The sequence below is a fragment of the Rhineura floridana genome, chromosome 10 (genome assembly GCF_030035675.1).
Source record: "Rhineura floridana isolate rRhiFlo1 chromosome 10, rRhiFlo1.hap2, whole genome shotgun sequence".
Classification (NCBI taxonomy): Eukaryota; Metazoa; Chordata; class Lepidosauria; order Squamata; family Rhineuridae; genus Rhineura; species Rhineura floridana.
Window position 1 is genome coordinate 88,739,203 of NC_084489.1, and position 22,732 is coordinate 88,761,934.

Below are 22,732 nucleotides of genomic sequence, written 5' to 3' on the forward strand. Positions count from 1 at the left end.
GTAGTTAATTCTATAGAACCAGACGCGGGACTCTATAAGAGGAAGACCAACCTCGAGGCGTATGACTACATAGGAAGGGAGGCCAAGTATAGATCTAAGGAATTTAGATTGAATAGCTTCCAAAGACACAAAGTCATCAAAAGCACAAAATTGCGCTCCGTACAACATTTGTGCTAATACCTTGGCACTAAAAACCTGTATCGCAGAGGGGATATATTGTCCCCCTTTACTGTAGAAGAAAGATAGCGATGCCTTTACGCTCCTCTGAGCAGTTGCAATGGCGTTGGCAATTTGTGATTTCCAGGAACCAGAGGAATGGAAAATAATTCCCAGGTACCTGTACACTGTAACCTGCTGGATCAGATGGTCGTTTATTTGCCAGCAGTGATTGGCCTTTTTCTTGGTAAAGATCAAAACCTTAGATTTATCATAATTTATTTTCAACATTTCCTCATTACAATATGAAGCGAGTGCCCTCAAAAGGCGACGAAGGCCAACACTAGTTTGAGACAGAAGAACAGCATCATCCGCATACAGTAATATGGACAAGGGTCTGTTAGCCAATTTGGGGGGATGGGAATTTACTACCGCTAGGTTATTGACTATCGAGTTGATATACAGATTAAAAAGGGTCGGGGCAAGAATGCAGCCCTGTTTGACCCCGTTAAAAGTAGGGACATGCGCTGACAGGTGTCCGGCACGATCATCACCTGGTTGGCCACTGTGAGAACAGGATGCTGGACTAGATGGGCCACTGGCCTGATCCAGCAGGCTCTTCTTATGTTCTTATGTTCTTATATCTAACCCTTAAACTGGTGTTTTCATGCAGACTTCGAATTAAATATAACAGCCTTCTATCAATATTAGTGATCTCCAGTTTAAACCAAAGTCTGTCCCTGAGGATTGAATCGAATGCCGACTTAAAATAGATGAAAGCAGCAAATAACCTCCCTCTTGGCATAGCAGTATATTTTTCGGCCAGATGTTGAAGAACAAGCCCTTGGTCCACTGTCAATCTCCCTGGCCTGAATCCCGCTTGTTCATCAACTAAGATGTTCTCCTCCTCCAGCCAGCTAATTAATTTTTCAAGAAGATGTTTGGCATATAGCTTGCTAATAACACTCAATAGGTTAATAGGCCTGTAATTTGCCGGGTCGGATCTATTTCCTTTTTTAAAAATAGGTATAACGATTGCAAGTCTCCAATTGGCCGGAATTTGCGCGGATTGATCAATAGCAGTGAATAAAGCTGCCAAAATTGGAGCTGACCAGTCTATGTTCTCCTTCAGTACTTCAGGCACGATATTGTCACACCCAGGCGCTTTTCTAGTTTTGAGTGTGTTAATAAAGGAGATGATTTCAGAAATAGATACCGGGGGCCATTCCGAAAGGGAATGCAGCTCCTCCCTCAGCATACACACATTACTATGTGTCTTGGCATAAATACCACGAAAGTCTGATTCCCAGACGCCAACCGGGATGTGGGAATCCAAGGCCCTCAAGTTGGGTTGCCAGCCCTTAACCACCAGCCTCCAAAGCACGGCCGAGTTTTTCAGCCTGGAATCTTTAATTAAATTTTGCCAGGCCATGCGCTGCGCTTTTTTCTTTTTTTCAGATATTAGGATTTTGTATCTTCTCTTCAGCATCAGATAATCTGGAGGAAGAGACGGGAGGTCAAGGGTTCTATAGAGCTTATACTTTGCCATAAGGAAGCTAAAATGATGAAACTGAGGTTATCATACTTTGGACACATCATGAGAAGACATGATTCACTAGAAAAGACAATAATGCTGGGGAAAATAGAAGGGAGTAGAAAAAGAGGAAGGCGAAACAAGAGATGAATTGACTCCATAAAGGAAGCCACAGACCTGAACTTCCAAGATCTGAACAGGGCGGTTTACAACATATGCTATTGAAGGTCACTGATTCATAGGGTCAGCATACGTCTTGATCGACTTGAAGGCACACAACAGTTTGTTTTTACCTTCCTGCTGCATAACATGGACTCTGATCAGTAAATATGAATCAGTAAAATTTCACTGATCTTTCTCCCTGACTTCAAAGGAATCTTTCAATGTAAGTCATGTATTTGGGATAATATGCATACAGGGAATCCAGTCTGCTGATTTCCCATTTGAAACAACTTACTAGTACATCATGCCCACTCAAACATACAAATAATGTTTACCTCATTTGCATGATCCACATATATTTGTATATCCTTCTCTAATCCAATTTCACTCTCTTCTTTTATAGTGTAGGCTTTTCCAGATTTTTCTGTTACTCTAATTACACCTGCTGTCTTGTGGATTTTTGCTCCTATTAAAAACAACAACATTATTTTCTCATCTGTACAAGCACTGACAATATAATCCCATTCTAGTAGAAGTAGTAAATATGAGATGATGCTTAACTACCTCCAGTACAAAGACAATTATCATTGAGTGTAATTACAAAAAGTACTATCCAGTACCACTCATATCAGATATCTATCAGGAGGAATACTGTATCAACATTTGCTTGATTTCAATTTTTTCTTAATATTTACATTTAATCTCCAATAAAATCAAGCACTAGAAGAATGTAGTTTCCTCCTACTAATGATGCTGAAGCAAAAACCCAAATATATACATTTAATGTGTTACATTTCAAATTGGGATTTTTAAAAGTAGATAATTTGCATGTGGTGTATGATAGTTGACATGTCCTAAAAACATCAGTTAAACTAAGCTTTAGTTAAATACTCCTAGCTTTTTAAAAAAACGAGAGTTGACTAATAATTTAATACAGATTTAATGGCTGAAGGGATATGTACAAAAAAGTTTAAGGGTACATACCATCATAAAAACAAATTTCCACATCTGCAGGAGGAGAATTTTCCATCAACATGCACTTGGCATATCTTGTATAGAAAGTGACTTTGGGAGTTTTGGATCTTACCAACTGCACAAATTTAGCAGCATACTGATACTTTTTCCAGTACTTCTCTAAAATGAATGTATAACAGAAAGTTGTTGTAGTTAAAGTCACCTATCCACTTACAGAACATGTTTATTAATCTTGAAATTAATTTCTGCCAAAAGTTGATATATGGCATTAGCAGATAGATTTATTCTGCAAACTAGCTCCATTATGAAGCCTACTAACAGGCTGCTGTTAATTCTTGACTGTTCCCTACTCCTCCCCACCCTCCCATGTGCAATATATTCAGACAGAACATTTTTACTTCTGCCTTTTTTATGTTTTGGGGAACATCGAGATATAAGGGCCACAGTCCTAAGTTTATGCATGCAACAGACCAGCACAGTCTTTTCACATACCAAAGAAAGGGAATGTGCAATCTACTAAGGCTGTGCTCCTTGTTTAATTCTTCAAGCATCACCATCATGCTTCAAGCATCTGTTGGGAATGGTTTGATCTGGATTCCTGCACTGAGCAGGAGGTTGGACTTGACGGCGTTGTAGGCCCCTTCCAACTCTACTATTCTATGATTCTATGATCATACACTTCATCATCATACACTGAGGTGCACACTGAAAGCTGCAAAAGCTTGATAGGGTTGCAGATACCATTTCCATGCAATGAGCAAGATGCAAGGCTTAGTCTCTACGTCATTGCCAAGCATTCCAGGTAAGAGTCTTTTAGTCCCTGGAAGCTATTATACAGAAGCAATCTATGGAGCTCCTTTAAATGTTGAGGAACATTTGCTAAACAAGAGGCTTCAAGAAGATTCCACATGAAGGCAGGAACATATGACGCTACTCTCAGTAATATTTTATTTTATAAACACTAATTGATAGGATTACCCAACATCTTTTAATTGGTCATATTTCTACATGTATTTATCAGTATTTATGCATTTTTTTACTGTTGAAAGAAAGAGACAGTATGCTCTTCATAAATTTTAGTATTCCAATATCCACAACTGCAGGTTAGGCAATATGCTTACATGGTACATGAAGTATGAAAACTTCAATAATGTGAGTATTTTAATTCAAATCACTTTAATTACTGAGTTTAATGCATCTGTGGAATGACTTTAATTACTGAGTTTAATGCATCTGTGGTATCTGTAAATATGCTGATGGCAAAGGGAAACATATGAAACATAATTACGGGGAAAAACATCCATATATAGGGTTTGATCCAGACCTGCCCTTTCACAAATGAGCTCTGATCCAGTGGAGGCTCCCAATGAAGGAAGGGGGGATTTTTGCTGACCCACCTTTCCTTCTGCAGTCCCCAGCATCACCTCCCACGCTATTTTGCTGGGATCCCCAAACCTCTGGAGCAGCTTTCAGGGGACACGGGGAATTAAGAATAGGTGAAAATAGCTTTTCCCCTTTCCACTGGTAGAAGTGTCTGAATCCAACTAATAATTGGGAAAGATCCAAAGAATTACAAAGATTTGGATATGCCCTATTGGACTTTTGCCTTTTTCATTTATTTATCTGAACAGCAGGTCTCTATGTTATATCGCGTGCTACTTTTGAAGTTCTCATTTTCAGAAGCAGTTATCTATGTAGCATGGGAAGTGGGATAAGAAACATAAGCTCAAAACCCCTTTGGGTGTGTAGAACACTTGGTTGTTGGGATCCCTGACACAGTTTCTAAATGGGCCCATAAAAATACACCTTACCTAACAAGTTGTCAAAACTGTATATATTTAAGTCTTCAGGAGGTGGTGGTGGTTTATCGTTAAGAGGGCTGCCTCTTCCTTCATTTGGGTGGTAAACTGTGACCTTAATACACAGAAAGACACAATATCATATGCAAAGAGGTATGTACCTAACAGTTCTTTCTGAAAAATGAATTACTTGTTCAGCAATATAGAATACTGTAATATTTGATACGTGTGGTCAAGTCTAAAGTCCCTGTTTTCTCAAAAAAAGAACAGTTGGCTATCCTCACCAACCAAAATTATCTACAGTTTCATAGGTACAGAATTTTAAGTTAGGTCAGTGCTTTTAAAGACCAAACTGATTACAGTCAAATCAGATACCTTTCAATGAATTGTGCCAGCAATTTTACCAGAAAAAGAGTATACATACATTGAAAGCTTATTATAGCGCAGGGGTCAGGGGACAAAGGATGCACCTGCAGTATAGAGCTTCCATATTATAATGAAAACAACACTGTAAAGGTTAAAGCCTGCTCGTACAGTACAGGTTCCTAGAGAGGCAAAAATCCCGCCGCTGCAGAACTGAGTGGAAAGGAAGAAATAGGAAGGGTAACAGAGGGAAGAACAAGTTACTGTAATAATAAAGCTCCACAGACAATGTAAGAACTTGAAGAAGACCCGAGAGACAAGTGTCCCTTAGGGAAAAAAGGCCAGGAAGGAAAAGGGTGGGAGCGGGATGTCAGCAAAGAGATTTTTAAAAATGCTGAGAGGAAAAAAGACTCAAAAACCCATGGGAGGCAAACAGGGGACTCACCAGAGACACGGAGCATGGAGGAAGAAAGAAAAGAGGTATAGCCAAAAAAAAAAAGAGTATACAGTATTTTCTCAGGAGACACGGTAACACCTGTAGTATGTATCCCATTCTGTGGTACAATAAGACGTGTTATATTGAGTTTCCATTGAAGTTCAAAGATAGTAAGAATTAAGACAGATACTTATAACGAACATCTAGATTTCACATATACGCATTTGACATATAAGCATTTAGCATAAAAAGAGGGCTCAGTGTTAAGCTGTATATATAATGCCTGGGGAAAAACCCTAATTTCCAGAAGCAAAAACATTGTGGAACAAGCTTTCTTAGGCAAGACCTTACTGCATCAAATAGTGCACAATTTTCAGTGTAACATGAGGCATATTACATCTTAGTAACATTGACATAAACACATTCTTTCAATATTACCCATGAAGTTAGAAGGAATATAAATTAGTACTCACCGCACTTCCATCACAAGATATCCTCAGAACTTCTTTTACAAACTCTTGTGAATTGTATTCTTTTAGGAATTCCATGTATACTCCTGTATCTAGAATATTCACCTAGAATGTATGTTGAAAACAGAACACAGCGTAAATAAAATGCTTTTGCAAGAAATCCCATGTAAAGACCCTTTTCTTCTTTCACAATACTGAAAGCAAAATGAACTAAAATTCTTCAGTCAAGAACTTGTTTTTATACTCCTAGTAAGTGCTATCAACCTGAACAGAGGAGATTCTATTTTCAGTATCACTGAATAACTATGAGGTTGGTGTCGATTCATGAGGTAGCCAATCAGGATGTTCCAACCTTATTGGATTTACAAATGCAGGGGAAAAGATGGGAGGATTAAGGCGGAAAACAACACCATGAGAGCAAAAACAAGAGAGGGAAACACAATAGAGTGCGATGGTAGCAATACTGGAAAGGAAATCTAGGAAGGAAAAATAAGTAAGGACTGACCAGATACATTTATTCATTTAAGTTCAATAAATGAATTTAAATCTATGTACACTTGTGTTTGATGTTGACATAAATACACAAAAGAGGTAGGATATTATCTTAACGCTGTGTTAAGAAATTGATTCTTATCAAAAATGTACACACTTCCTAACAGAATGAAACCCAACAGAAGTTATCATCCTTACTCCCCCTCTGATTTTTGGAGACCAAAAGTCCAAAACCCTGTACTTAAGTATGCATATGAGCAATTCTTAAGGGGCTGATCCAATCAGGCATTGTTCAAGCAAAGTTGGGGATAGGACAGGTCACTATAGGCCACAACTACAGCTTCACCGCCAATGCAGAAGTAGCCATCAGCATTCTATTCTCCATGGTTACTTCCAGACTTTGTCAGAGCACAACATCTAAACAACCCAGTCATCTGCACTGGGTTTAGCTGTATCGGTACCAGAACCCATTCCCATTCCTGGCAAGCAAGGCAGAGCCAGCCAGTTTTCATCTGACTGCTAGAAAACCACCCTCCATGAAATATTTCACCAAAGATCAAGGTCAGAGTCCCCATGACCCTTTGTGGCATATCTCATGGGGGCTGGTTTTCTAGCAATCAGATAAAAACTGGCCAACTCTGTCTTGCAAGTCAGGAACATGAAAAGATTTTAGTTGCAGCAGCACAAGTCGGTGCTTGTGCCAATTCAGCTAAACCCAATGCACAGGACCAGTCTATTAGTGGAGGTGTGTGTCTTTAAAAATGAAACAAAGCTACTGTTCTTGTCAACTGATTATCAAGTTTAAAGATGTTGAATGTCCAGTGCTGTGCTGCTAAGTAGAGAAGATTAATACTGTTCAAGCAAATTGGTTTATGTTGTAACAGTTTGTTGTTTTTTTAAAACACTAAAGAACTCCATTTTTATAAAATAGTTACTGCAATTCTTTAGCAACTATCGTTTCGAAATATAACACAGTACATACCACCGCAATTTTTGTTTTTTGTCTGATTGGTTTTAGTCTATGAGCATTGAGAGGAGATACAATACTTCGCAGTGTAGGTTTTGCACGTCCATATTGTGGCCCTTTGCCTCTGTTTTTTCTGCTTTCAGACAATAGATGCAGACCAAATGCAGGCAGTGTCAGAACCTTCTCAGCAGTGTATTTCCTGATGGCCTGTGGTCCTATAGCTGGTGCTGTTGATTGTACACAGTCAGGAAATCTTTTCCCTTTTAAGCCATTCCATGCATTTTTCAGTGTTTCTTGAGGCACACCAAGATGGAATTGATAATCTCCTTTTGCGTTCTTAATGTTGCTGTTATATGAAGGTTCCTGTGTCTGAGCTGAAGCAGCAAAGGAATGTTTTAATGATTTGAAAAATGCATTACAGGAGCTTCTTAGCTCTTGTAGGAGAAAAAATGTTTTGTATGTAAGTATAAATGAGACCAGTTAAGCATTTTCAAAACGGAAGCAATGTGTCATTTTTGTCTACTTACAAACTGACACCAACTCATAAAGTGTTTACCATTTATTGTTGTATGCATAATAAGCTAAGTACTGTGTTACATAAAATAATTATTCAGAAAAATTGGTTGACACAGGTGTGAATAGCAACAGCCTCCTTAAATATTTACTGAAAAGGTGTTTTTTCCTTGTTTAAGCTTAATTCTGCTGAAAGAGACTGAACATCAGGTTCGTGGTTCTTGCCTTCAATACAAACAGATGGACTGGGAGTGGTGATATAAAGCATTTGGGATGGTATCAAAACAGCAGCACCACATCTGTTCTGGTAAAGTGCATGAATTATCTCATTCCCTCCTTCTGTCAAACTACAGAAGCAATTAAAAACAAATTAAGAAGAAAATTGCTTGAGGATTCCAATAATCCAAACGGCATGTCCTATGGTTACAACTCCCCAAGGCATTCCTGGTAAATTCAAAACAAAAGAAAATGTCTGAGAAGATTTAAGTAGTCCTTGGTTAAATTACAGCTGCATTCTGTGCTCTTTCAATAAATGATGTAATATGATGCAGGAGATCAAAAGCTCCTCCATCCCTTCTGTTCATGTTATTCTTCCTTCCGCCCACCCTTCTGCAGCAATGTTAATATAATAATCATTTGCTGTTTTCATCCTTTACCTCTCTACGCAGTTAAGCTGTTTCAAGATGACATCTTATTACTTTCAGAAAAGTGAACTCATTTCTAAAAAATGAAAAAGTCTTATACTACTTATATTGTTGAAGTTTTAGTTCATAGCAGCTGTTCAGAATAGAATCCTGTTCTCTGTTCTTCCGCTTTGCTTCCATAATAAGTGATAATAGCACATTCAGTTATCATACTTTATAATGGGTATCTTCCCAGGGACTGTTTATGTTGCTTCATTTGAAACATAGCAATGTTGTATATCAATAAACTAAAGCCAGTTCCAAACATTCTGGCACACTCAAGTGTTACAAAGAAATGCAACACAGAATTCAGCGGAAAGGGAGCAGAGCTTGGAAAAGTTACTTTTTTGAACTACAACTCCCTTCAGCCCAATCCAGTGGCCATGCTGGCTGGAGCTGATGGGAGTTGTAGTTTAAAAAAGTAACTTTTCCAAGCTCTGGCTAAACCTGCCACTCACCTCTGACTCTGGGGTCACCAGAAGCTGGGATTAGCCTCCACCCTACTGATGGCCCAAGTGCATCCCTTTATTTTTCCCATATAGATGAATGACTGCCACACACTCTTTGGAGGAGGCGAGAAAGCACTTGGCAAGATTCTTGTAAGGGCAGAATTTCCCCCTACCTTTGAGCCATTAGGTAGCCCAACACCCACTGAACACACAAGACTGGACTGCATCCCATAGGACTCAAGCATTATATGGATGCTCATCTATACATAGGATTGACAGCATCTCTATGAAAACAATGGCAAACATGGGCTCGACATTGTGCAATGTGGCTCAGAAAAAAGTGGTGCGATGAGTATTCTGCAGCATTATCCATCGCTACAACCTGTTCCTTCAAGTGGTATTTTTTTGCTTCTCCACAGTAAAGTTAAGTATGCAGAGGTACTGTCAAAGTACACGGAGAATCCAAGACAACACTCATAATTACAAAATGTAGGCCAGTACAGTTCCGCTAGGTCAGACCTGCAATACCCAAAAGCCTTCTTCACAGAACAAGCTCCTAATAAACCTACACAGACCTATGACCTACCTTCAAATGGTCTTAAAACTCTACACCAGGGATAGCCAATGTGGTGCCCTCCAGATATTGCTGGACTACAACTTTCATCCTCCTTGACAACTGACCATGCCAGCTAGGGCTGATTGGAGTTGGAGTCTAACATCTGGAGGGCACCACATTGGCTTCCCTTGCTCTACACAGTTACTCCACAATCCATAACACATTTCATCATCTATGGTAATTTCATATTCACATGGAATCCCTTCAAAATTAATTTAATTTTTTGAGCCATATCATTGCCCTCAGACGGACACACAGTCTACCTATGTAAGCTCTGCTTATAAGAATGGTCTGTTCTGGAGAGATTCAGTGTGTTTAACACTCAGGCAATAAAACACTCTGATTAAATAAATCCATACCATTTAGTTGCATATTTCCAAGCCACTGATGCATTGTTTCATCTTGGACCTTCGGTTCTAATAAACCAGTGCTGGGCTTCATTGGACACTGATAATTTGAACTACAGACAAATAATTACTCATAAGTACTCTCATAAATATTGATACAAATAACATATTGATCACAAATTAGAATAAATTCTAATGATGGAACATATGATATCGCTACCACAAGATATAAAGAACAGATTCCACTACATAGTCCTAATATTTTAAGCTAGTAAAGAGAGAAACTTTGTTTTTTACAATTTACAATTTCTCATACTCAAATGGTACTATGTAAAATTTGAGATGTTCACTCTCTTAGTATATTTCTTAGCATAAAACCATTTCTGAGTATAAAGGTAACAGCTGAAAATTAATGCAGGCCAATTATCTGCAATAGTGATCCATGGCTACAAACAAAAGAAATAATGGCCTAGATGCATTTTGTGAAAACACCTTTTAAATAATACATTCTGTGAAAGATGTGGTAGAGTTTATGTTGACATTTATTATTATTATTATTATTATTATTATTATTATTAGATTTATATCCCACCCTTCCTCCCAGCAGGAGCCCAGGGCGACAAACAAAAACGCTAAAAACACTTTAAAACATCATAAAAACAGACCTTAAAATACATTAAAACAAAACAACATTAAAAACATTTTAAAAAAAACTTTAAAAACATCTTTTTAAAAGGGTTAAAAACACATTGTTTTTAAAAAAAACCCAACACATATTAAAAAGCAAATCCAACACTGGGATAGGTCTCAACTTAAAAGGCTTGTTGAAAGAGGAAGGTCTTCAACAGGCGCCAAAAAGATAGAGATGGTAAACAGCCGGCTTCTGATATAGCCCATTCTCAATCCCGTTGCCAGGAGTTTGCCACATTCTTTGAAACTAAGATAGATCAGATTCGCTCCACCTTGGACTCTATTAAAATAGCAGAACATAATGATATTCCATCAGAAATTGATGTAGCCAAACTGGCAGAATCCAATGACAATCCATCTGAAACTGTTCTCCCATCCCAATTTACGAACTTTCAACTTATCTTACCGGTTGATATCCCCCAACTTCTCACCAAAATGAGACCGACAAACTGCTCACTTGATGTCTGCCCTTCATGGCTTATAAAAACATCAAAAGCTCAACTTGCGAACTGGCTCTGTGTGATAATTAATGCCTCACTCCAACAAGGCCATGTTCCCAAGACATTGAAAGAAGCAATTGTAGTTCCTTTACTGAAGAAGCCTTCCCTTGACCCCACACTTCTTACCAATTTCCGTCCAGTATCTAACTTATCTTTTATCAGTAAGGTTATTGAACAAGCTGTAGCCACACAACTTCAAACATTTATAGATACTAATGATTGCTATGATCCCTTCCAATCAGGCTTTCGACCAAAACATGGGACCGAAACATTGCTAACAGCACTGGTAGATGATCTACGACTTGAATTGGATAGAGGAAATCTAACTTACTTAATTCTGCTAGACCTGTCGGCCGCATTCGACACTATTGATCATACCATTCTCTTAGACCGTGTCTCTTTAGTATAGGATGCCGAGGAACGGTACTACAATGGCTCCGCTCCTTTCTGGAGGGCAGGCTACAAAGAGTTGTCCTTGAAAATTTCTCATCCAAGGTTTGGCCAGTACGATACGGTGTCCCCCAAGGCTCCGTATTATCCCCAATGTTATTCAATATTTATATGGAGCCCCTAGGAAGGATTATCCGCGAATTCGGAATACACTACCATCAATACGCAGATGACACCCAACTCTACTATTCTTTCCCTCCAGATACCATAGAGGCGGTCCGTCCCCTAAACCAATGCCTGGTTGCCATACAAAACTGGACTAATAGGAATAAATTAAAACTTAATCCAGAGAAGACGGAGGTTCTGTTAATTGGACAAAGACCGTCTCATGAAATTAAAAACCTACTTACCTTAGACGGGGTCCCACTCCCTCTGAAATCCCAAGTTCGGAGTTTGGGTATTATCTTAGATTCCGCTCTGTCCCTTGAACCTCAAATTGCAACAGTATCCAGAAGTGCTTTCTCTCAATTAAAACTAGTCCGTCAACTCCGTCCTTTTTTAGAGATGTCAGACTTGAAGCAAGTGACACAGGCTCTTGTGACCTCAAGACTGGACTATTGCAACTCCCTATATATTGGACTATCTGCAAGATCACTTCGCCCGCTTAAGCTGATACAGAGAGCGACGGCAAGAATGCTGACCAGAGCAAGCCCACAGACACACACCACGCCTCTGCTTTATCAACTTCACTGGCTTCCAATCTCATTCCGTCATCAGTTTAAAATCTTAGTATTAACTTTTAAAGCTCTAAATGGTTTAGCACCAATATATTTATCAAATCGTGTTCCGGAATTTAAACCTCAGCGACCGACAAGAATACATTTCGAACACTCTCTCATCATCCCATCCACCTTTATAATCCGCCGTCCCAATACTAGAAATAAAGCCTTCTCGACCATAGCGCCCATCCTATGGAATAATCTGCCACCAGAGATCCGACATTCTCCTTCACTCATGGACTTTCGCCGTCAGTTAAAAACTTTTTTGTTTCGTTTAGCTTTTAAACATTTAATTGATTTTTAATGTTGTTATTGTACTCTTATTATTGCTATTTTAGATTGTATTGGATATTGTTATTGTTCGCCGCTCTGAATTCTATGAACTAGGGCGGGATATAAATTATTAAAATAAAAATAAAATAAAATAAATGGTGCCTGGCTAACATTCAAGGAGAGGGAATTCCACAGGGTCAGTGCTGCTAAAGGTCCGTTTCCTATATTGTGCAGAACGAACCTCCTGATAAGATGGTATCTGCAGGAGGCCCTCACCTGCACAGCGCAGTGATCGACTGGGTATATAAGGGGTAAGACGGTCTTTCAGGTATCCTGTTCCCAAGCTGTATAGGGCTTTGTACACCAAAACTGAAACCTTGAACGGCCCGGTAGCAAATGGGCAGCCAGTGCAATTCCTTCAGCAGCAGGGTGACATGCTGGCAATACCCTGCCCCAATGAGCAGTCTTGCCGCTGCATTTTACACCAGCTGCAGCTTCCGGACCAGCCTCAAGGGCAGCCCAATATAGAGAGCATTACAGTAATCCAGCCTGGAGGTTACCGGTGCGTGGACAACAGTGGTCAGGCTATCCCGGTCCAGAAATGGCTGTGACCTTCTGAAAGAAGTTGTCACTTGTTAATGCTGTAGCAGCTGCTCAATACCCCAATACATATGTTGACTGAAATTGGTCAAACTCAGTCTTATGATAAACAGAATGTAACTGGATCCATCTCAATCGGGCTTCAGGCCTGGACATGGGACTGAAACAGCCTTGGTCGCCTTGGTGGATGATATGAGGAGGGCGTGGGATAGAGGCAAATGCACCTTCCTTGTTCTCCTTGATCTCTCAGCGGCTTTTGATACCGTTGACCACGCTATCCTCTTAAACCGCCTGGAGAGGTTAGGCGTAGGAGGCACTGTATTGCAGTGGTTCCACTCCTTCCTCTCTGGTAGGTACCAAAGAGTGGCATTGGAGGAGGAGATGTCGGATCCTTGGCCTCTCACTTGTGGGGTGCCACAGGGTTCTATCCTCTCTCCGATGCTGTTTAACATCTATATAAAGCTGCTGGGGGCAATCATCAGGAGTTTTGGGCTGCGGTGTCATCAATATGCAGATGACACACAGCTCTATCTCTCATTTAAATCTTCACCAAGATTGGCTGTAGAAACCCTGTCCAAGTGCCTGAAGTCGGTGAGTGGCTGGATGGGAAGGAATAAGCTGAAGCTGAATCCAGACAAAACCGAGGTACTGTTTGTGGGAGACAAGGGAGGGTTAGGGGATATAGACCTGGTGCTCAATGGGGTACATTTGCCCCTGAAAGACCAGGTCCGCAGCCTGGGGGTCATCCTTGATTCCCAGCTGTCCATGGAGGCTCAGGTTTCGGCTGTGAGCCAGGCGGCGCTGTATCAACTCCATCTGATATGGAGGCTGCGCCCCTACCTCCCCAATCATCTGCTCCCACCAGCAGTACATGCCCTGGTCACCTCTCGCCTAGACTACTGTAATGCGCTTTACGTGGGGTTACCCTTGAAAACGGTCCGGAAGTTGCAACTGGTACAGAATGCAGCGGCTCGTCTGATTAAAGGCAGCCGCCGGCAGGATCACATCACTCCAGTGCTGAAGGAGTTGCACTGGCTACCGGTTGCTTACCGAGCCCAATTCAAGGTGTTGGTTTTGACCTTTAAATCCCTATACAGTTTCGGGCCAGTCTATCTGAAGGAGTGCCTCCAGCATCGGCAGGGATGCCGCTCAACAAGATCAGCCTCAGAAGACCTTCTCTCGATCCCACCGGTTAAAACAGCCAGACTGGTGAGGACCAGAGGGAGGGCCTTTTCAATAGTGGCCCCCACCCTGTGGAATTCTCTCCCAAATGATCTCCGCCATGCCCCTTCGATGATGAGCTTCCGCCGGACTTTGAAGACCTGGTTCTTCAGGCAAGCCTTTGGGTTGGGTTAAGTTTTTATTGTTGGGTTCTAATATTTTAACATTTTAATGTTTAATGTATTTACTTTGTACGTCGCCCAGAGTGGCTGGACAACCAGCCAGATGGGTGACTAATAAATATATAATAATAATAATAATAATAATAATAATATAATAACTTAAAGGGTCCCATATCCAGAAGTTGCCTATGCCAGCTAGAACTTTTCCCCATCTATTTGTCACCTGCAAAACAGCAGCTATAGAGAAATCATTGGATTGACTACAGTAAAGATTCTGAGTCCTTTGGGTGCACAAGTAGCCTACCAGGAACAGGGTTTACCTGAAAACTACACTATTTTTTAAAGTCATGAGTAGACCTTTCCCGCCTTCTGTGATCCACTCTTATGTACAGCTGAAGTGATATTCCCTTTAGTCACAGAGGCTCTGCCTCCTCCCCTTTCTGCTGTCACCAGCAACCTCATACCTTTTACATAGCTGGTTTGGACAAAATGACAAACTATCGTCTAGCATTATGTGCTCCACACTCCTATTCCACAGCATCCACAAGGAGATAGAAGTTTCTATTTTCAGTTAACCACAGTGAAGTGTTATGTTCAAATCCACAACTGTGGTTAATCTCAATTATGGTGTACTGAAATGAAACAAGCCAAATTTATGAACCAGAGTTCAAAGTTGGTTCATTTCCCTAACCATAGTTAAAATTAATCAGTTTGTGATTAATTAATCATGCTGGATCTCAGTTAAAAACTAAAGTGAAAGCTTCTGATTTGCTCACAGGTGTGCTGAAGTAAAGAGGAGTGCAGAACTGATGAGACCAGGGCTCAGTGAACTAACATAGTTTAGCATTACATCCAGACAAGGCCATTATGTTATAAGGACACCAATTACAGGATGCACTCAAAAAACACAGCTGTAAGTAACAGATTCTTACTGAGTATGCTCTTTCACCGGTGGAGAGAGATGTTCTTCCATTGAGCCAGAGCTAGTGGGAAGCTTTTCTTTAAATACAGTAGGAATATCATCATGACTATTTGCAGGTGAAAAGTCCTTTATATTTTCTATTAGTCCTCCTCTGGGCTTTGAGAGGACTTCCATGGAATGGCATCTCTCCACACGATTTAGTACTCCTTGACTCTGACTATGGGATGTGCCTGATCTTTCAGAGGAGTGTGCCCTCCTGAGGTAGCGTGAATGAGGTCTATCTTCAAGCAGTTGCATTGCTCTTCCCCTACTAGTATTGCCCGTTTCTTTTGCTGGAAGTCCCAAATTATGAGAACTACTTCCGTACCCAGATGAAACTTCACCGGCATTCTTATTCTTAGGAAGAATGGCAATTTTGTTGGGAAGCGTCTGACCCCCTATAAGTCTTTTCTTTTCCTTTAAGCAGCCACTTGTACTGACACTGGGAGAGGCTGTAGAAATGGTGGCATTTCCGCTGTCTATTGAATCCTCTACAGTTCCCAGATCTTTACTTCTTCCTGAGCTACACCTGGACATAAAAGGATGATCCAATACAGACGAAAGGCTTAAACGATCTGCTGGATTTTTGCGAAGTAACTGGTGAATAAGGTCTTGGGCCTCTTCTGACAAAAACATTGGCATTTCATAATCTGCCAGCACCACTTTGTTCAAGGTGTTCTTTACTGTATTGGTATCAAAAGGTGGCCTTCCAGCAAGAAGAGTGAACAACATACACCCCAAGGACCAGACATCAGATTCAAGCCCATGCGCACTTCTTGTGGCTATTTCTGGAGAAATGTAATTAGGAGTTCCACACATCGTGTAGTGCTTTTCATGAGGCATTGTCAGTTGGGTTGCAAGTCCAAAGTCAGCAATCTTGATGTTCATATTGTTGGTTAGTAAAAGATTAGACAGTGTAAGGTCCCGGTGCAATATTCCATGGGAATGAAGATATAACATCCCTGTAATAATCTGGTGCATGAAGTTCCGAACTACATAGAATAAAAAAGGAGATGTTAAAAAGCATTTTTTGTTATCTTGTCTTTGAGTTTGCTAACCAGATTTGTTTCTTTTAATTTAAGATATTCAATGAGAATTATTGCAACTCAAAAATTGAGCTGTTCCTCAAACAAGCAACTAATGAGCCTTACAAATGAATCAGTGTAAGTGCTCCAGCACATCCCAAAATTTAGTACAATAACGGTTGAATTCCATACAAAACTAATATATTTGTCAGTCTCTAAGAAGTGAAACAGCACAACCAAGGAATCATTTCTGATTAAAGAGTTACTATTTTACACATCGCACAGAGGAATTATGCATTTAAATTATTTATTTAGACTATTTTTAATTTTCTTTACAATCAGTATTGGATTCCCATGTTTGCCAACTGTTTATATAATGATAATATAGATTTATTTGCATTTTTGTGCTTGTTTCCGTTGCATGTAGCCAAGAGTTTCACATTTATCAACCTTTAAGAAGCGTATTACACCCGTACAAAAATTGATAGCAGCATAATAATTAAGAGTTATGTTAGCTGCAGAACAAAACTATATGGTCAGGATCCAAAGGCAAGCACAACAAACTCCACATGCTTATTGCGAATTTGGGGATTGTGTTTCCCAAACTGCAGCCTCACATGCTGTATAGGAAATCACTTCTGAAAGAAAGGGTGACTTTCAAAAGCACTGTCTTACAGACATGGAAGTCCACTATGTCTAAAGAAAAAAAAATAATCCCACTTGCTATGTCCAAGCCCTGGGTGGGCATAAAGTAGTTGTTTGGATCCCAACCTATTTACTTGTTGGACAGCCAGAAAGGCTGCTTGAGAGTGCAATCATAAGCAATATTTCAACCCTACCTTCTTCTTCAGAGAAGCGGTTATTTCTATTCTTTAAATATCTGCTCATTTCTCCATTATGACACATCTCCAGTATCAGGTACACATAATTACTGTCTTCAAAGTAGTTATACAGCTAGAAAGAGAAAAATTAGTATTAGCATAGATTGAAGCTCAAATTGCAAGTGTTTCCAGTTCTTAGTGTAAATTCTTACCTCAAGTATAGAGGGATGCTTTAGTTGACAATGTATCTTCACTTCATTTTGAACTCTCTGCACCATTCCAACTTTATGCATGGCCTTTTTGTCAATCTGAAAAGACATAAAAAGGATTTCCCTAAACTGCAGTGTTTTACAATCATTCACACGTGAAAGTAACCTTACATTGTCTCTGGTAATTTAACTAAGCCGAACAAGGGTTGGAAATACTGCAGTTTATTATTATGTTGTACATTAATGCCATGATCTCAAGTACAGCTTGCTTCTTTTAATCCCATACCTGATTAAGATAAAAGCTATTAAGCAATGTGCTTACGATATCAGCCTAGGAAGTCAGCCCAGCTGAATAAAATGGGACTTTCTTCCAAATAAATCACTTCTGAAAGAAAGGGTGACTTTCAAAAGCACTGTCTTACAGACATGGAAGTCCACTATGTCTAAAGAAAAAAAATACACATTATTATTATTATTATTATTATTATTATTATTATTATATATTATTTATACAATAAAATCCTCTGTTTCGTTAATCACAATTACGTTCATATATTTTTAGGTGATTAACAGAATCCTTATAGGGATCCAGAGCAAGTTTGAGTGAAGTTCTGTTTGTTGCTTTTAAAACTACACAATATGTTAAAAGCATAGTTTGGTCTTCTGCTTTGTTTTGCTTTCAGCCAGGAATAGCTAACCTGTAGCCCTCTGGGAACTACAATTCCCATCATTCTTGACCACTGGCCATGCTGGCTAGGGCTGATGGGAGTCCAACAACATCTGGAAGAACACAGCTTAGCTGCCCATTTTTAATATAAAATAGCAACCGCAGTTCATGAATCAGGATAGGGACCATGGTGCTGGTGAAGATTTTTTTAAAACTTCTTTAGCCTGCATTTGTGGTCTTGATGAAAATGCCCTCCTCCAACTGGGAGGAAAGCTATCACTGATGCCAATTAAAAAGGCCTCTCCATGTATGCTCCAATCCGGACACTGTGTTTGACCTGAGGCCCTTCTTTGTGTGTCCCCTCCAAAAGAGGCATGGAGACTGACAACAGTGAGTCAGTCCCCCCATTGTGGTGGGCCCCCCATTTGTGGAACGTTCTCCTTAGGCAGGTACACCTGGTGCCATTATTATCCATCTTTATGTGCCAAGCAAAAATATTTCTCCCAGGCATTTGGTTCTTAACATTGGAAGGCTTTTGGAGGGCTTCAGTTGTGTAGCCTTCCTAAGAAGGTTTCTTCCACCCTTTTATGTACCAACTTAGTGTGGTGTAGTGGTTAAGGTGTTGGACTATGACCTAAGAGACCAGGGTTCGAATCCCCACACAGCCATGAAGCTCACTGGGTGACCTTGGGCTGATCACTGCTTCTCAGCCTCAGAGGGAGGCAATGGTAAACCCTCTCTGAATACTGCTTACCATGAAAACCCTATTTGTAGAATCACCACAAGTCAGGATTGACTTGAAGGCAGTCCATTTTCATTTTCCATTTTAAACTTTATTTTTTATAATGCAGCGACTCCCTTATGAGGAAAGGTTGCAGCATTTGGGGCTTTTTAGTTTAGAGAAAAAGTGGGTCAGAGGAGACATAACAGAAGTGTATAAAATTACGCATGGCATTGAGAAAGTGGATAGAGAAAAGTTCTTCTCCCTCTCTCATAATACTAGAACTCGTGGACATTCAAAGAAGCTGAATGTTGGAAGATTCAGGACAGACAAAAGGAAGTACTTCTTTACTCAGCGCATAGTTAAACTATGGAATTTGCTCCCACAAGATGCAGTAATGGCCACCAGCTTGGATGGCTTTAAAAGAAGATTAGACAAATTCATGGAGGACAGGGCTATCAATGGCTACTAGCCGTGATGGCTGTGCTCTGCCACCCTAGTTAGAGGCAGCATGCTTCTGAAAACCAGTTGCCAGAAGCCTCAGGAGGGGAGAGTGTTCTTGCACTCGGGTCCTGCTTGCGGGCTTCCCCCAGGCACCTGGTTGGCCACTGTGAGAACAGGATGCTGGACTAGATGGGCCACTGGCCTGATCCAGCAGGCTCTTCTGATGTTCTTATGTTCTTAAGTATTTTGAGTGTGCATGTGTATGTAGAAAAGTGAATAGCAATAATAAATTAATAAATAAATAATACTAGTCCCAGTCCCCCCAGTGGCTGCTATGTAATAAGGTTTTTATAAAAACAAGACACACGATGCAATGACACATATAACATAATGTGCAAAAGACACCACTTATTTCATATTATGATCTGTCCTGACCTTGAAAGCTATTTTGTACTAGGAAATCCTAAGCCCATATATTCATCTATGTTGAACAGTTTTGCGGGTTGAAGTACTTCAGATGAGAAGTGCTGAGAGGACTGGATTGGCTAACGTGTTTGCACAGCTAAGTTTGGGGAAGGCACTATACAGAGATTAGAAAACAACCTTTGTTGTTTGGGATTCAAATTGACAGGTGAACTCGGACGTCAGGAACTGAAGGAGCTGTGGTAACATAAAGGGGAGTGAAATATGGCATTTATTGGCTTATTGGGTATGAAAATATGTAGCTAAACCTCATCCTTTTCTCCCCAGCCATTTGGCATCCTGTTGTTGTTGTTGTCATGTGCCTTCAAGTTGATTACGACTTATGGCAACCCTATGAACCAGTGACCTCCAACAGCATCTGTCGTGAACCACCCTGTTCCAAACTTGTTAAGTTCAGGTCTGTGGCTTCCTTTATGGAATCAATCCATCTCTTGTTTGGCCTTCCTCTTTTTCTACTCCCTTCTGTTTTTCCAAGCATTATTGTCTTTTTCTAGTGAATCATGTCTTCTCATTATGTGTCCAAAGTAGGATAACCTCAGTTTCATAATTTTAGCTTCTAGTGACAGTTCTGGTTTAATTTGTTCTAACACCCAATTACTTGTCTTTTTCGCAGTCCATGGTATCCGCAAAGCTGTCCTCCAGCACCACATTTCAAATGAGTTGATTTTTCTCTTATCCGCTTTTTTCACTGTCCAACTTTCACATCCATACATAGAGATCGGGAATACCCTGGTCTGAATGATCCTGACTTTAATGTTCAGATGATCGCATCCTGTATTCTGCCTAAATTCCGTTTTTCAGGTAGCTGATCCAAGGGCCACTTACCATTTTGATGGCCACTTCTAGGCCTGTTTTTAGGGATACTGCTCTGTAGACTCCTGCAAAGGAGCCCTTGCCCAGAAGGTTTCCCACCTTGAAATCCTAAGAAAAAGAAAAGGTTACTGTTGTTACCGTCTCCTCACCTTCCATTTGCATAGACAGGCATCAGCTATAGAGACAGACGCTGGACATCTCGCACTAATAGTTTTAACATGTTACATATACATTTTCCCACTGACATATTTGTAGAAGAGATGTCAGGAAACATCCTGTTTTTTTCACCGTGATTTAAATAACTGATTTAAAGAGTCACCTTGAATTAATCCCTGCTCTGAAGCAGGAAAGCCACCAGGAAAGATTTTTAATAGAAACTGAGGCTAGCTTGAAGTACATAATAACAGGGAGGAAATAATTGCTTCAGCTTCCCATTGCAATGTAACTAAAAGGAAAGAAGTGAGGCTGGCTTCTCCCTCCTTCCTCCAAAAGGCTGTTTTTAAACATGCATCCCCTTCACAGGGTACACATACACCCCTAACCTCTCACCTACCCTTATCTATGTTTTGCTCCCTTCACCACTTTATTTCATCTGTCACAAGATTTCCAGGCTGTAACTCCTCACTCCCTAGTTCCGTATTTATTTATTTATTTATTTAAAATATTTCTATTCCACCTAGGGTTGCCAGGTTCTTGGCCTGAGACTGATCCTGTATGTTTAGGAGAAGAGAAAGTCAGCCAAGTGCAGGTGTTCTTGCAACAGTGTAATGGGAAAAACCACAAGGTGGCATTCTCCCTTCCCCCTGCACAACTTTTAAAGACACAGAAGTCCTCTTAGTTGCCAGACCCAGCCTCCAAGAGGTCTTCTTTATCTTTAAAAGTTGTGCAGGGGGAAGGGAGAATGCCACCTTGTGGTTTTTCCCATTACAGTGTTGCAAGAACACCTGCACTTGGCTGACTTTCTCTTCTCCTAAAGATACAGGCTCAGGCTCAGGCCATGGACCTGGCAACCCTAATCCTGCCCTTCTACCCTGTAATAGGGCACTCAGGGCAGCTTACAAAAATAAAATCAAACACGTACATAATAAAATTGTAAACATAAAATCACAAAAACATTACAATAAATTAAAATACATAAAATACAACACACACACATATACATATATAATGGGATTGATACTTATGGGCCTACAAAGGTAAAATTTAACGTAGAAGGCATACAATCAGTGTCAGGCTCTACCTTCATATTTCATGGGCATCTTGAAAGTCTGCTCCAGAATTTAACACCCCTCTGACCTACAGCCGTTCACTGCAGAGGGCAAAGGCAGCAAATGGAAGACCAGCATCAAGGGGATGCCCCTGCCCTTTTGCTAGCTTACGCACAAGTTGCTGATTTGCACGACGGAAGAACCCTGACGCTTCCGCAGGTGTTCAGCTTTACTCGGTTGCACCTTGCAGTCCTCGTACTTTCCCCCCTCTCCGCTCAAAACCCCTGCCCAGGCCACCGTTTGGAGGCAAGGGGGCAAAAACCACTTCAGGCACTTGAAGGCGAGCTCAAGGCTCGGGGCTGTAGCTGCGCTTGCCAGGCACGCTCAACTCAAGGCAAACGCGCCAGGCACGAGCTGTTCTCCAGCAGGGAGCAGCCAACCTGCCCCGGCCGAGGAAAGGCAGCCGCTTTACCTGAATGGAGCTCTCCCAAGGCGAGCACTGGGCCATGCCGGCGGAGGCTGCGCCGTCGCCGGGCAGCGGAGAGAGCAGCAGACTGAGCAGCCACCGCGGCATCCTGCCGGGGACTCGCAGCCACCGAGGAGCTCGTACACACGGGCCTGGGCAGCGGCTCGCCTTACCGCCCTTGCTCCCGCTCCCTGGGGAGACGCCGCTTCCACTGCGCGCTGCCATAGCAGCAGCCAAGGAGAGACTCCGGGAAGGACGCCAAATCGGGCCGGCCCCCGCAGCCCGCGCCCGGACCAGCTATTGCCGCCGCGGAATAAAGCCTGAAAAACGGCCGACTTAGCCCCGCTTCCCGAGGAGGAAGCCCCACCGAGCCGCGT

At 41.0% G+C, this 22,732-nt stretch overlaps 1 protein-coding gene across 1 annotated transcript in view; it reads right to left on the reverse strand.

Annotated features, from left to right (window-relative positions):
- The window catches only part of LOC133365023 (serine/threonine-protein kinase PLK4-like), a 28,635-nt gene extending 6,172 nt beyond the window's left edge, over positions 1-22,463 (reverse strand). The window contains exons 1-11 of the mRNA XM_061586213.1: positions 22,362-22,463; positions 20,694-20,789; positions 17,557-17,652; positions 17,363-17,477; positions 15,470-16,490; positions 9,975-10,075; positions 7,370-7,728; positions 5,899-6,000; positions 4,639-4,741; positions 2,837-2,986; positions 2,188-2,318 (exon numbers count right to left, since the gene is read on the reverse strand). Coding sequence (XP_061442197.1) covers positions 2,188-2,318; positions 2,837-2,986; positions 4,639-4,741; positions 5,899-6,000; positions 7,370-7,728; positions 9,975-10,075; positions 15,470-16,490; positions 17,363-17,477; positions 17,557-17,652; positions 20,694-20,789; positions 22,362-22,463 — 2,376 coding nt within the window. The remainder of the gene's footprint in view (positions 1-2,187; positions 2,319-2,836; positions 2,987-4,638; positions 4,742-5,898; positions 6,001-7,369; positions 7,729-9,974; positions 10,076-15,469; positions 16,491-17,362; positions 17,478-17,556; positions 17,653-20,693; positions 20,790-22,361) is intronic.
- Between the last annotated feature and the right edge of the window lie 269 nt (positions 22,464-22,732).